Raw genomic sequence first — 15,464 nt, forward strand, 5'->3', positions numbered from 1 at the left:
GATGAGATGGCTGGATGGCATCACCAATTTGATAGACATGAGTTTGAGCAATCTTTGGAAGCTGGTGATGGATAGGGAGGCCTGGCGTGCTGCAGTCCATGGGACTGCAAAGAGTCAGACATGATTGAGTGACTGAACTGACCTGATCCTAAAGCATACTCCCTGAGACATCTGATCTCAAATGTCAATACACCATCGTCTCCTTGGTGTGACATGGTTTGATCATTGAACTTTCTTTGGTGGGAAAGGAAAGAGGATTTTTAGGCTATGATTTTATTGTTCATCAGAAGGCATATTTTTGGACTCCTCCATATCTACTAAGATTCTTATGAAACTTAATTAGGAGTCCTATGTATATCTACCTAAAGAAACGAAAGACCTATACATAGAAAACTATAAAACACTGATGAAAGAAATCAAAGAGGACACAAACAGATGGAGAAACATACCGTGTTCATGGATTGGAAGAATCAATATTGTCAAAATGGCTATTCTACCCAAAGCAATCTATAGATTCAATGCAATCCCTATCAAGCTACCAACGGTATTTTTCACAGAACTAGAACAAGTAATTTCACAATTTGTATGGAAATACAAAAAACCTCGAATAGCCAAAAGTAATCTTGAGAAAGAAGAATGGAACTGGAGGAATCAACCTGCCTGACTTCAGACTCTACTACAAAGCCACAGTCATCAAGACAGTATGGTACTGGCACAAAGACAGAAATATAGATCAATGGAACAGAATAGAAAGCCCAGAGATAAATCCACGAACCTATGGACACCTTATCTTTGACAAAGGAGGCAAGGATATACAATGGAAAAAAGACAACCTCTTTGACAAGTGGTGCTGGGAAAACTGGTCAACCACTTGTAAAAGAATGAAACTAGAACACTGTATAGCACCATACACAAAAATAAACTCAAAATGGATTAAAGATCTAAATGTAAGACCAGAAACTATAAAAGTCCTAGAGGAGAACATAGGCAAAACACTCTCCGACATAAATCACAGCAAGATCTTCTATGACCCACCTCCCAGAATATTGGAAATCAAAGCAAAAATAAACAAATGGGACCTAATGAAACTTAAAAGCTTCTGCACTACAAAGGAAACTATAAGTAAGGTGAAAAGACAGCCCTCAGATTGGGAGAAAATAATAGCAAATGAGGAAACAGACAAAGGATTAATCTCAAAAATATACAAGCAACTCCTGCAGCTCAATTCCAGAAAAATAAATGACCGAATCAAAAAATGGGCCAAAGAACTAAACAGACATTTCTCCAAAGAAGACATACAGATGGCTAACAAAAACATGAAAAGATGCTCCACATCACTCATTATCAGAGAAATGCAAATCAAAACCACAATGAGGTACCATTACACGCCAGTCAGGATGGCTGCTATCCAAAAGTCTACAAGTAATAAATGCTGGAGAGGGTGTGGAGAAAAGGGAACCCTCTTACACTGTTGGTGGGAATGCAAACTAGTACAGCCACTATGGAAAACAGTGTGGAGATTTCTTAAAAAACTGGAAATAGAACTGCCATATGACCCAGCAATCCCACTTCTGGGCATACACACTGAGGAATCCAGATCTGAAAGAGACACGTGCACCCCAATGTTCATCGCAGCACTGTTTATAATAGCCAGGACATGGAAGCAAGCTAGATGCCCATCAGCAGATGAATGGATAAGGAAGCTGTGGTACATATACACCATGGAATATTACTCAGCCATTAAAAAGAATTCATTTGAATCAGTTCTAATGAGATGGATGAAACTGGAGCCCATTATACAGAGTGAAGTAAGCCAGAAAGATAAAGAACATTACAGCATACTAACACATATATACGGAATTTAGAAAGATGGTAACGATAACCCTATATGCAAAACAGGAAAAGAGACGCAGAAGTACAGAACAGACTTTTGAACTCTGTGGGAGAAGGTGAGGGTGGGATGTTTCGAAAGAACAGCATGTATATTATCTATGGTGAAACAGATCACCAGCCCAGGTGGGATGCATGAGTCAAGTGCTCGGGCCTGGTGGGCTGGGAAGACCCAGAGGAATCGGGTGGAGAGGGAGGTGGGAGGGGGGATCGGGATGGGGAATACGTGTAACTCTATGGCTGATTCATATCAATGTATGACAAAACCCACTGAAAAAAAAAAAAATCCAGAAAGGGTTGTCTTCTCTTTATTAAATACAGAACTACTTGTTCCCTACTGGAAATAGGGAACAACTCCTGCTCTACTGGTAAGGAGCTACTTGACCTTGCCCTTCTTCCCATTCTTCTAAGAAATGTTAGGGCTTTTGGGTATGACTTATTATCTTCAGACTTAGAAGACAATCCATGCTCTGCTCTGACTTAAGCCAAAAACAACCCGAATAAGCAACCAAATAACTAACTAACTAACCAACTAACTAACCCAAAACAAATGACTGTCTCAAGATGATTTTGAGGTTAGCATATGTATGTGATCTCTTTATGACTGCCATTCCTGGGGATAGCAAGATGTTCATGCTACTTCAGGTTCCATCGGAAGGAACAAGGTCTCTTCTAGAATGCTGTGTCTGCAGTTCTTGGAAAGCAGTCAGTCTTTCAAGGCAGGCTGTTTCATTGTTCTGGGAAAACACCAAGAATGAGGCCATTAAAGCAGCAATTCATGTTGATCCACCTCGTCCTCTCCTTAGAGAGAAGGAGCGTGTGTATTGGCTGGTCTCTACATCTGGATTTTTCAAACTATGGGCCAAACTCCATTAGAGTTTCATGAAAGCAAGATAGTCGGTTGTAACCAGCATTAAACAAAAGGGAAAAAGGAAAAATTGAAGAGAAAATATGAGTGTATTACACATGGAAAGAATAAGTATTATTTTATGAAGCATTATACAATTATATAATGTATATGCTTCCTGGCTTGTGATGTAAAATGTATTTCTGACTGTAGGCTGTGGCAAAAAAGATTTGAAAATCATTACTGTTTATTATGCTTTTACTTCTGTTGTAAGAACTTGGGTCAGATGAAGCCCCACAGCATATTTTCCCTTATACTGAAGGCCTGAGTTCCGTCCCACACCCATTCCTGAACCAGTCGCTACTCAGGAGAGTGGATAATTTGCTTAGACTAATCTCTGTACACTCTCCAGGGCAGGAGAGGGGCCTGGCCTCTCCAGTTGGCATGAACAGAGTATATCTGAGGATATATCTCTTATCTGGGGAGACACAGAGTAGCTGCTGCCTGGGAAGGGCCTCTGGGGTTTCTTCCTGACCCAGGGATCGAACCTGGGTCTCCTGCATTTCAGGTGGATTCTTTACTGTCTGAGCGACCAGGAAAGCTTCTGGGGCTAGAAGGTGGCATTAATGCAGGTAGAGAGACCAAGATAGATACTCAATTGCAGTCGCTGGGGCTGGGGAGAAGGTGAGGAACCAGTGGTTAAATCAGATTCTTTGGAGCTCAGAGTAGCAGTGTGGGTAACGTGATGTCCCATCACCAAATGTAAACTTGGAACTTTTGAACCTTGACAGGCTTGGTCCAAACATTTAATGGCCTAGAAAGTCTTGTTTGGTGGTGGTTTAGTTACTAAGTTGTGTCTGACTCTTTGTGACCCCAGGGACCCCACCAGGCTCCTCTGTCCATGGGATTTCCCAGGCAAGAATACTAGAGTGGGTTACTATTTCATTTTCCAGGGGATCTTCCCAATCCGGGGATTGAACCCATATCTCCTGCATTGTAGGTGGACTCTTTACCGCTGAGCCACTAGGAAGCCCATGTAAAGTCTTCTTTATTTGATATTTTTTCCCGTTTGTGCAGCCTCTCCACTGTCTCCATTCTTTCCCAGACCACTAGGTTCCAGCCATAACAGCTCTTGTTTGAGCTTTTCAAGTATAACAATCTCCTTTTCCCCCAGGCCTTCTGCACATGCCTTTTCCTGTATCTGGGTGTTCTTCCACTGTTGCTTCCTCTGACCTACTCATACTTCACCTCTGAGCTCACATGCCATTTCCGCAGAAAAATCTTTTTTCCTTTCCTTCCCATAATTGTGATTTATTTAGTGCCTATCTCTTTCATTAAATTTCACAAAGATAACCACTATCTTTAGCCTGTCCTCCACTGTAATGCCAGTATACACTCAATACTTGTCAGTAGATTGTAGATGGGTTCTGGGCTCTGGGGTGGAGCTAAGCCTACATGGGATCAAGGGATCTCAGCATAAGGGCTGGGGAGGAAGAGGAGGCAGCTTGCAGTGTCTGGAAACTGGGCTGAGCCTGACACCGGTTTTCTCTTTCCCAACCTCACTCTTCTCCCTAAAATATATTTTGGTCAAGTTGAATTTTGGAGAGTGGAGACTTGTCTCTATGTGAGTAATTTAATGTACATTGACTTTTTGTTTTTGAAAAAATAAAATGTTTAGAAATTGATTCCCAGATCAAATCACAGCTTTCAGTAATTTATTTAAAAGTAATGGAGAGCCAAACATCAGATATAATTCAGTAGATTTTCATAAATCATCATTATGTGCACATGTGGCTAAATGGATGTCCAGTTACACGTACAAGTGCCTGTGGACTCATTCATAGCTCCATGGGCAAGTCCAGCCAATCTGTCCTAATGGAAATGTATTTGTACTCATTTATCCCTGATTAAAAAAAAAAAAAAAAGAAAAATTCATGCCTGAATCATTTATCCCCGAGTCAGGGCTTCCCTGGTAGCTCAGCTGGTAAAGAATCCGCCTGGAATGGGTTTGATCCCTGGGTTGGGAAGATCCCCTGGAGAAGGAAATGGCAACCTACTCTAGTATTCTGGCCTAGAGAATTCCATGGACTGTAGAATTCATGGGGTCGCAAAGAGTTGGCCACAACTGAGTGACTTTCACTTTATACCTGAGTCAAGGGTGTTTCGTGGGTACCACTCTTGTGTATTGTTAGGGTAAGGGCGGTAGTAGATGGCAACATGAAAGGCAGTTCCTGCCATCAAGGCTTTGAGCTGAATTTTAAGGATCCAGCTCATTATCATTCATGGTCAGACTTTTGTTCTAAGATGCAAGAATGTGATATACAATTAAATTTTAAATGTGCAGGTTTCTGGATGGTCAGAGAAAGGGGAGATTGGTGTGAACTGTAGGGTATATCACCTTGTGGGTGGCTTTGACCTTGTGGGTGGCTGAAACTCATAGAGTTTCAGAGCAAGAAGGGGTCCAAGAGGGCTCTCTATCTGACCACCTCATTTTATAGATAAGAAAACAGATAGATTTCTTCTCTTCTTCCTCCATACCACCTATTAAATATATTCTATGAGCAGACTGTAATAGACATTATAATCTTTTTTAGTTATTCTATATCCAGCTTCCCCCATGGTCCCTCATCTCCCTTTTGGGAGAATATTTTATTGTATGTGCTCTTTCTAGGGCTCTTTCTCACCCTGAAAGTGGTGGAGGACTGTCCCTGCACAGCCAGATAAAGTGTAAGGGGATATGTGACTTAAGCTCAATCACTTGGTTTTTTCCACATGGCTTTTAAGCTAGCAACTTTATGACATTAGTTTTCACTGGCAAATATTAATATATTGCTAGAAACATCCACAGTGGCCTAGGAATCAGATGTCCTGGACTCTCTGACCTTTGCCCAGTGCATTAGTTTCCTATTGCTGCTGTAACAAATTACTACATACTTAGTGACTTAAAAAACATTAATTTTCTTATTCCAGAGGTCAGAAATCCAAAATCATAGATTGGCCCCATCATCTGGGCCAAAATCATGGTATTAGCAGGACTGTGCTCCCATCATAAACTTTAGGAGAAAATCCATTTCTTTGTCTTTCTGAACTTCTAGAACTGCACTTCCTGTGCTCTTTGACTGGTAGGCCCTTTTTCCATCTTCAGAGCCAGCAGCATAACATCTGGCTTCACTCAGCGTATTGCCTTCTTTCTAGCCAAGTCTTCCTGTGCCTTCCTCCTTTTAAGGGCACTCATGACTGCTTTTAGGGTCTACTTAAATAATTCAGAATAATCTCCCCATCTCCGAATCCTTTAATCACATCTGCAAAACCTTTTTGTCATATCAGGTAATATTAACATTCACAGCTTTCAGGTATTAAGACCTGGTTGTCTTTGGGAAGCATTATTCACAACTACACAAAGATTTCTGCTTTTCTGTTTTCCCATCTTGGTCTTCCAATATGCCTTCAATTCTGTGAGGTCCTGATATCTTCTCAGTATACTTGTTTGGGATTTGTTTGCTTAAGAAAGCTAACGTTTGTTTCTGTTGCTTACAACCAGGAACCCTACGTGGTAAATCACCATTGTGTGAAGAACTACAAGTAGCCTCTTTTAAATGTCAACCTTCCTAGAGAGGCACTGGCCCCATTTTACAGATAAGAAAACCAAAGCTCAGAGAGACAGTTGCATAAGGCCAGACAGCTGGTGTGAGTGAGAGAACTGGTATTTAAAACCAGCCCGTCCGACTGGAGAGCATGTACTCAACTACTTTCTCAGAATCCTACTTCAAGCCTCTTTTGATGGTGGACCTTTTTCAAGGATGGGCAGGATTTCATCTGGGCGCTAAAGCGGCAGGGGAGAGATGGCATGAGAAGGTCAGTCTAGGCAAGAGGGAGGCTGGAGAGTAAAAGGTAGATCCAAGAGATGTAGGAGAGGAAGGATAGGGTGGACTTTGATGCCTCATTGGAGGTAAAATAGTAAAAAGAGATAAAGGAGCCAACTGCCTAGGGAACACTTTTAAGTGAACAAAGCAACTCATTTCTATTGACTTCCCAAGGAAATGATATCCTGACTCAACTCTGGGTTGGAATCCAACTTGAAATCTGTGCCTTCCTGCCTCCTCCTGGTCTCCCCTTAATATGGGCGGGATAAGTACCTAATCCTTTTTGCTACTATTCATCAGTCTTTTTGCCTACATATGAACAACTTGACTTTCAAATGCTAATGAGGTTCTCTCTTGGGACCTATATGGTCAGAGCCAAAACCAGTGATTTCTGGAGTGCTGGAGGGAATTTTCTGCCTGGTGCTAACACTCTTACTTATGTCTCTTCTTAGAAGAGAGCTTGAATGTTTGTTTAGGGATGAGGCAACGCTGGAGAAGGAGGCTCCTCAGTTGATCATTTCACGCCACCACTACTGAAGTAGAGAGGTACATGAGATGCCTACCTAAATTTGAATTTCAGAGAAGCAGCGAGTCATTTTTAGTGTAATATTTGCACAGTGCTTTGGGGCACTTTAATCCGCCTGCAATGCAGGAGACCCTGGTTCGATTCCTGGGTCAGGAAGATCTGCTGGAGAAGGGATAGGCTATGCTTTCCAGTGTTCTTGGGCTTCCCTTGTGGCTCAGCTGGTTAAGAATCTGCCTGCAATGTGGGAGACTTGGGTTCGATCCCTGGGTTGGGAAGATCCCCTGGAGAAGGGAAAGGCTACCAACTTCAATATTCTGGCCTAGAGAATTCCATGGACTGTATAGTCCATGGGGTCACAAAGAGTTGGACACAACTGAGCAACTTTCACTTCACTTGGGGTGCTTTTGGCCATGGGAGAATGAAGGCATCAGTCACTCAGTCGTCTGACTCTTTGCAACCCTATGGACTATAGCCCTCCAGGCTCCTCTGTTCATGGGATTCTCCAGGCAAGAATACTGGAGTGGGTTGCCATTCCCTTCTCTAGGGGGTTTTCTCTACCCAGGGACAAAACCCATGTCTCCCGCATTGCAGGCAGTCTTTACCATCTGAGCCACCAGGGGGATACAGTGAAATATGCATGTGCAGAGACTGCTAGACTTGGACTGACCAGGAGACTGAGACAGAACCCTATGGTCACAAGGAAGGCAGGGTTGCAAAAATCTTCAGGTGACAACTTGGGAAGGGGCCTTTGGTTGTAATTGTCCAGAGCATCATTCCATCATCTGCTGTGCCGTGCCACTGGGTGAAGGTCAGATCACACCCTCAGGCTCATGTCAGCCTCCACTCTTTTACCTGCGGATGCCGACAAGTGAAAATGTTCGAGGTAGGGCTGAGCCCTGACATTCATCAGGAAACAGTTTTGGCACATCCATAGCGTGTAGGGCACAGTGTCTGTGCTGATGCTGGTCAGGGGTTTGTCTGCTCACTGACCGTCCTCGGCCTTGGAGATCAAGTAGCAATTAAGACCTCCTCTGTGTCCAGAGCTCTCCACCAGGTTCTATGCTCATGGTGACAAAAAAAGTGAAGAACAGAGCCTCTGCTCCTGAAGAGTGCACACCTATGCCTCTTAGGATGGCGGAGAGCTTAGCTTTTATTAACTTGGAACTGGACTCCTCCTCAGGGGCCTCGCTCTGACCTTGTGGAGCACCTGTCCCGTCCTGTGTGTTTGTTTAGATGCTGCGGCGGTCACCACCTGGGGCTCAAGGAGCCTCATGCCCTGCTGGTCCTGGGAGTAATGCAGTCAAGTCTGTGGGAGTTAGCAGTGTGTGGCCTTGGAATGAAGGAAGCCAAATTATCTGGCTTGTTTGGAGACCAAACTCTGTGACCTTGGTATTTTTAGCAAAGCACTGGACTATGGAACAGTGGCGCTGCCAGGGACCCAGAAGATGCTGCCGGTGTAATGGCAGAGAGGGAAAAGGATTGGCGTTGATCTCACAAGAGAACTGACTTTAATGCCTGGTCTTGCCTTTTATTAGCAATTTCATTTTCTTCTGAGCCTCAGTTGCCTCCCCTGTGAAATGGAGTGGATAGTAACATCAGGATATTTTGGAGGATTTAATGAGATAACATATTGGAAAGTGCTCTCAGATGGTAAGCTCTGTATCGGTCACCGCAGTGTTTCCCGTTCTTGTGGCATTTTGTAAACACCTGTGTTACGACACTCTTTGTGATGAATTATAGTCATTACATTTCTGTGTGTCTCCTTCCACTAGACTGAGGGCCAGGGCATTTTTCCTATGGTTCACTCTCCTGGAGCCTCTCGCATAGGCCTCCTCTGGACGAAGCTCAGAGTTGAGCTGAGTAACCTTCAGAACTTGGGTTTTGCTAGGAGACAGGTCTTTGCATTTTGAGTCTTCCTCCCTTGCCCCCTCCATCTCTGACTCCCCCACTGAGGGCTGGGCTGATCCTGTCCTGAAGGGTCTGTTTGAGAGCAGGCGTCTTAGCAGTACCTCGGAAGGTTGTCATTAGACTCTAAAATGCTTGAGGACAGATTTCCAGTGCGCTCCTCTATGCTCAAACAGGCATGGGCTTGGGTAGCAAACTGGCTCTGATCTCTTCATTGATAACTTCTAGGGTTTCTGTGGTATTTCTGTTCACTTGATCTCAGTTTTAACACAGTTATTGATTTCCTCGGTGCAGTTCAATTTCTTGAGCATTTATTGAGCACCTTTTCCTTGCTAGACCCTGGGCTGGGTGTTGGGCATGTTGAAATGAGGAAGACAGTGTCTCCAGCTGAGATATTCTGGATCTCAGAGGGGAGGCAGGTGGGAAAACAGAGGCTTCCTCTAGGATGTGGTAAGGGCAGTGACAGTCGTGGGGACAGAATTTTATGGGAGTTCAGAATAGGGCCCTTTTCCTTAGTTATCCTTTGGAGCCCACTGCTGTTGCTTCTTACAGATGGTTGGGGGAGCCAGATTGTGATCCCTGCCCTCAGAATGGTTTGAATATTAGGAGAAAGCCAGCGGCAAATGTGTATCAGCCAGAGGTTCAGTTGACAGCACTCCGGCACTGGATGAAAGAGAAGAAAATCTCAAGGGCCAGGCGGGGTGCACGACCCTGCCTGAAGAACGAAGAGTTTTGGAGGCCTGGGGAGAGGTTAGTTCAGCCAAGGGCTGCACTTGGTAAAGGGCGCCTGGACACATCTCATGGCTGGCCCTGCTTCTCTCTTTGACGTTAGCTTTACTTTTCTCCCCTTTCCCACGTCATCATCCCTGATGATCTGACAGTTGCTTCTCCACCAGCTCTTGTTTCTTCTCATTGCCTGTCTAACTTTCACCTCCACGTTTCCTTCGACTGCTCACCGCCCCCATCCTCGCATTCTCCGTTCCCTCTGCCATTTTTTCTTCCTCTCTTTACCTGTGCCTTCCTGCCTTTTAACAGCATCCTTGACTTCCTCCCTCCATGTTCCAACGTGTCTCTTGTTCGTCTCAGAGTTGGGGAGGAGACTTTCATTTTCAGTGGCCTTTCTTATGATGTGAAAGAGCATCTTGTGTGTATCTGGGTATCCTAGGAAACAGAATCCTGGTTTCTGAACAGGGCAGATTACTCACTGTGTTTGTAAGACAGCAAACCAGAGGGAAAGCAGCCTCCGTGTGTGCCCCTCCAAAGACTGAGAGTGCAGTGGGCTTTCCCTGTGAGCAGGATCGGGGGAGTATTGACCCCATTTTCATGGGGTTCTGATCCTCTCTAACTATACCTATTCCGGAAGCTTCTCTTTCCTTCCTTTCCTTTGTTTTTAAAATTTCTGTCCTGATTTTCAGTTCTGTTGTCCATGTTCCTCCTTGTTCTCTCTCTAGTTTTTTCCCCTACTTATTAGAAATTACATCAGTCTCCTCCATAATGTCTCTCTTTTGCCTTGGAAGATAGAATCAAAAGCTCCTTATTTTCAGATGAACTGATGGAAGTTTGGGTTGGAAAAGACAGAGAAAACGTGTGAAGCTTGCCTAGCTCCTAAGATGCTTTCAAGACTAAGCTTTCTTTCTAGTTCTTATTCTGAGGTTGGATCAACATAGTTATAGAATCTTAAAAGAAATCTCTACCGGCTATTTAAATAGCCTTCAACCCAATGTTGGAACCCTCTTTCCTTCATTAAGAGGGTTCTTCTGCTCTGTTCTTGAATACTTTTAATGTTAGAAAGTCATTACCACATAAGGCAGCCCACTTGTTGGCTAGCACTGCTTGTTTCAAAGTTACTACTCATGATTATAATCTGGATCTGTGTAATTTGTGCCTGTTAATCTCATATGTGCATTCTCAAGATAATACAACATAAGCCTTTTGTTCACATTTTAAAGGAATTTCAAGGTATCTTCTTCAGTCCTTGAAATATTTTGGAGAGATTCCACTGAAAATAATTAAATGAAATAAACCATTCTTGCCACCCTTTTGCTATATAGAAAAGTCAGTTTTCTGAATGACTCATTCTTCAGCAGTTCCACATAGCTGAAATTGTCCTGGAAGTTGTAAGGAAGAAAAAGAACTATCCTATACAAGGAACACTAAAATTAGACAAAATTGTAAAAGCAAGATTATTAACATTTGTGCTAGATATAATGTCTAGTTTGTTAGATATAATGTCTACTTTGCCTATTAAAGTTTAGAGAACACTCATAATATTCAATGCCATGTCATTTTATTTTTGTAAGTAGGCCATGGTACTCCCCCAGTTTGTGGATGAGGGTAGTGAGGCTCATAGAGGTTGACTGGCCTCAAGGCACCCAGTTCTCAAGTGCATGAGTCAGGACTGAAACCCAGTTCTTCTGATTCTTAGTCTTCTGCCGTGTCTGTCATAAATACTTAAGTGTCTTCGTCTCTCCAAAGTACCTGCAATGTCATGGGATTATATGAAATAAATTGTCTCCTCAAGACAAGGTACTTGGTGTACACAATCTAATAGGATTGTTATGGATTTTTGTTTTGTGTGTGTCTGTTTCTGCATATAGCTGTGGAAGTAGAAAAGTGAAAACAAAGAAACCAAATCCAGCTCAGGCAGTGATTTGGGGGCAATTATAAAAATACTCTGTGGGGAACAGTGATGCTATTCCCGAAGTATAAGCATCAGTATGATTGATTTTGTTTGGTGAAAATTCTAAGTGTCAAGGTAAAGAAGAATGAGTTACTCCTTTACTGCAGTTAATCCAGAGAAATTTCCTAAAGGAGATAGAAAACAGGGAGTTCTAAGAAAATTTTAAATAAAAAATGTGAGGGCTTTGATAGATTGGAAAGTTGTTATTATTCAGTCTCTAAGTCGTGTCCAACTCTTTGCAGCCCCGTGGACTGCAGCATGCCAGGCTTCTCTGTCCTCTGCTATCTCCCAGAGTTTGCTCAAATTCGTGTTCATTGAGTCAGTGATGCTACCTAACCGTCCCATCCTGTGCCGCCCCTTTATCCTTTTGCCTTCAATCTTTCCCAGCATTACAGTCTGGAAAGAGGGGAAGGTAATTGGCAGGACTTAGAGGAGGGTTGGGAACATGGTTTTGGGGCAAGAATGAGACAGATGCTGGGGACCTCGTGTTTTACTAATGACTTGAAACTAAGATTCCAATGTGATGATCAGTTTTCCTCCTTTGCAGAGTGAAACCCTGATGTGACTAAATTTAATCTCGCTTGGAATCACTGGTGATTCACCCAAGCTCAGGTGCGCCCACACGCAGCTGGCATCAGCTCTGTGCGCTTTCCAGGCTGATCCTGCTCTAACCCAGCTTTCCTCCACTCCCCATGGAGCTAGGGGAGAAAACCAGACTGTGGTAACCTTGACCCTCTTTGTCTCCATCTGCAGCATCCTGGCTACTGCGGGAACCCACTTCAACACCCATGTGGACCTGAGGACCCTCCGGGCCGTGCGTGTCCTGAGGCCCCTGAAGCTCGTGTCAGGGATACCTAGTGAGCATCCGTCTTTCCTCTTCTTCCTCTGCTAGGAGCTTTTCTGTTGTGTCCTCAACCAGATCCGGGGATAAGCAAGAAGTAATTTCCCCAGAGAGGAAGCCCCTGCAGTAATAAAGAGAGGACCTGCAGCCATCTGGCATTATCTTCCATTTTAAAATTTAGTAAATTTTTTCACATTTAAAAGATAATAAAGATCTTTACAGAAAATGTGGAAAGGAAACAATACAAAATTGAAAATGAAGAGTACCCATTATCCTGTCACTCAGAAATCAATTTTGTTAACATTTTAGCATATTTTTTCATTCATTTTTTCCTGTGCGTTTTAATGTATGTGGGATCATAATGTATTTTTGATTTTGGATCCCATCATGCACATTTGATTTTCCTGACACTAATAATTCTTCAAAAGTATGACTTTTAAATCTGTCTTATATTCTTTCTTATACCATACATGACTTGGGTAGTTCTTTCTACATTACTATTCATTTAGGTTATTTTCAGCTTTTTTTCCTTTCGTTTTTTTTTTCCCCTAAATAGAAATAGTGTGGTTACAAACGTCTTTTGACTTAAATATTATTCAGATCCCTGATTATTTTCTTAGACTAGAATCCTAGAAGTGCAAGTTTTGGGTCCAAGGATGTGGTATTTTATGAATAGTGGTTGTACTAATTGTGCTTCCACGACAATGAATGGGAGAGCTGGGTCTGAGATGAGAGTCGGGAAAGATGAACTTTGTCCTTGTTCTTCCAGACTTACAACCTAGTAAGACAAGGCCTAATTCCCTTTGGGAAGGAAACATATTCTAGTAGGTTTCATCTGTAAGAAGAATCCAGAAGACAGTGTGGGTGAAATGAATAAGGGGAGGGTAATAGGCATGTAAGTGATCAGGGAATAAGTGAAGAGGAGCTAGGGGTTGATTCCTCCGGGGAGGGATGATGGCAGTCTTTGGCTTGACATGTCTTGGTTATCCCTTTGTGAATCATTTTCTCATCTCAGAGCCAGTGGTCCTTTTCCCTCCAAGACTTGGCCCTTTCTCCTAGGAGAGGGTACACAGCCTGCCCTGTCGGGGTGCTAAGTGAGGGCTCCGTTCACCATTCTCTTTCTTTCCTCCCAGGCCTACAGATTGTGCTGAAGTCCATCATGAAGGCTATGGTGCCTCTTCTGCAGATCGGCCTTCTGCTCTTCTTTGCTATTCTGATGTTTGCTATCATCGGCTTGGAGTTCTACAGTGGAAAGTTGCACCGAGCATGCTTCATGAACAATTCAGGTAGGGTCACTATTTGCTGGCTTCTCCTTCTTCCCTTCCTCTCTCCTTTGGTCATGGGGGTAATTTCAGGATATTTGGAGGCTAATTAGAAAACAAAGTATGTCCTATCCCAACCCTAGAATTAGAAGCAGAGGCTTCCTAGTCATCAACTTTATGAGGTACAACCAGTCTAAAGATCCCCATTGCACACTGATACTGCAAAGCAAATAACCTCTTAGGTTTATAGTCTGTTTCAAATAGAAGGTCTCAGCTGCCCCATCCCTCTGTAGAAGGCTATCAGAAGGCATGTCAAAAACCATCTGCCTGAAAAATTACTCTTTGTACAGGGGACTCTTTGGCCCACAGCCAGAAAGGCCTCAGGAGTCTGAAGTCAGACCTGGGGTCCTTCAGATCTCAGGGACGTTTTCCCCCCATGCTCAAGCTCATGACATTCTCCCACTCTGCTGTCAACCATTCATAGTGTGGAAGAACTGAGGGAGTTCTGAGCATGACTTGGCAGTGGTTAAATTAGCGAGGTACACAAGATTTCACATTCTTGTCTCTGTATCTTGTTTGTTCAAGTTGTGTAGACTGCTTTAGGAGGAAAGATGGCAGGGGAGAGGTTGAATGAGCCCAATTAGGTATGATGTTTTTCTGAAAAGAATCTTTAAAGGACGTCATCCATGTTGGATTTGTTTTAATTTTTGTCTTATTCCAAATGAGGAATTTTGACCAGAAAAACAAGGAGTTAAGACCCACGAAAGGGACTGTGGTTTATAATTGTTCCCAAGGAACCCAGAAAAAACAGGGGGGCTATCCTGGAGTCTGAAGTTAGAAAATCACTTAAGATTTTGCCTTCAACTCAGACCCTTCTGGGTGATACCCAGTCCTGTAAATTCCCGTGGGCTCAGGAGATGGTAGAAGATGTGACCTGCAGAAAGTGGGGGTGGGGGGATGTGTGGAGGAGGCTTCATTTTCAGAGCAGGTTGGGAAACACTGGGGTGAACACATTACAGTTTGTGAGCTCTGACGTTTAGCAATGCCAGAAAGGGGTAGGAGCTAGAGACAAGGAGGATAAACCTTCTTGTGGTAAATAGAAATTCATGCTTGTGGTCTCCTGGGGTTATTTGCAGCTCATGAGAAACATCACGTGGTTTATCCCCCTCCAAATGTGTCTGCAGGTATTCTAGAAGGATTTGACCCCCCTCACCCATGTGGTGTGCAGGGCTGCCCAGCTGGTTATGAATGCCGGGACTGGATCGGCCCCAATGATGGGATCACCCAATTTGATAACATCCTTTTTGCTGTGCTGACTGTCTTCCAGTGCATCACCATGGAAGGGTGGACCACCGTGCTGTATAATGTGAGTAAAGCTGGTGAGGGGCCGGAGCAGAAGGGAAGGATCATGGAATTAGGCTCCTGGCTTGGTTGGGGTTGGTTAGCCGGGGGAAAGGAAAGATTGGAAATGTGTATGGGGTGTGCATGTGTGTGTGTGGACTCAACTATGGTAGGCTTAGAAGTTTCTATGCCTCTGTTTTTGCCCTCTTGCTAAGCACACAGCTTCTTAATAGAGTTAGGAAATTACATGCCATATTTGGTGGGTGAACAATGCTAGTTAAATCAGATCAGCTCAGCCATTATAGAGTA

At 43.5% G+C, this 15,464-nt stretch overlaps 1 protein-coding gene across 3 annotated transcripts in view; it reads left to right on the plus strand.

Moving 5' to 3' along the window:
• Positions 1-15,464, plus strand: part of CACNA1E (calcium voltage-gated channel subunit alpha1 E) — a 330,655-nt gene that overhangs the window by 88,841 nt on the left and 226,350 nt on the right. For all 3 annotated transcript variants that reach the window (XM_065936984.1, XM_065936985.1, XM_065936987.1), the window contains exons 4-6: positions 12,465-12,568; positions 13,686-13,838; positions 14,999-15,180. In XM_065936984.1, coding sequence (XP_065793056.1) covers positions 12,465-12,568; positions 13,686-13,838; positions 14,999-15,180 — 439 coding nt within the window. The remainder of the gene's footprint in view (positions 1-12,464; positions 12,569-13,685; positions 13,839-14,998; positions 15,181-15,464) is intronic.

This window comes from Muntiacus reevesi, chromosome 5 (assembly GCF_963930625.1).
Source record: "Muntiacus reevesi chromosome 5, mMunRee1.1, whole genome shotgun sequence".
In the NCBI taxonomy this organism is placed as follows: Eukaryota; Metazoa; Chordata; class Mammalia; order Artiodactyla; family Cervidae; genus Muntiacus; species Muntiacus reevesi.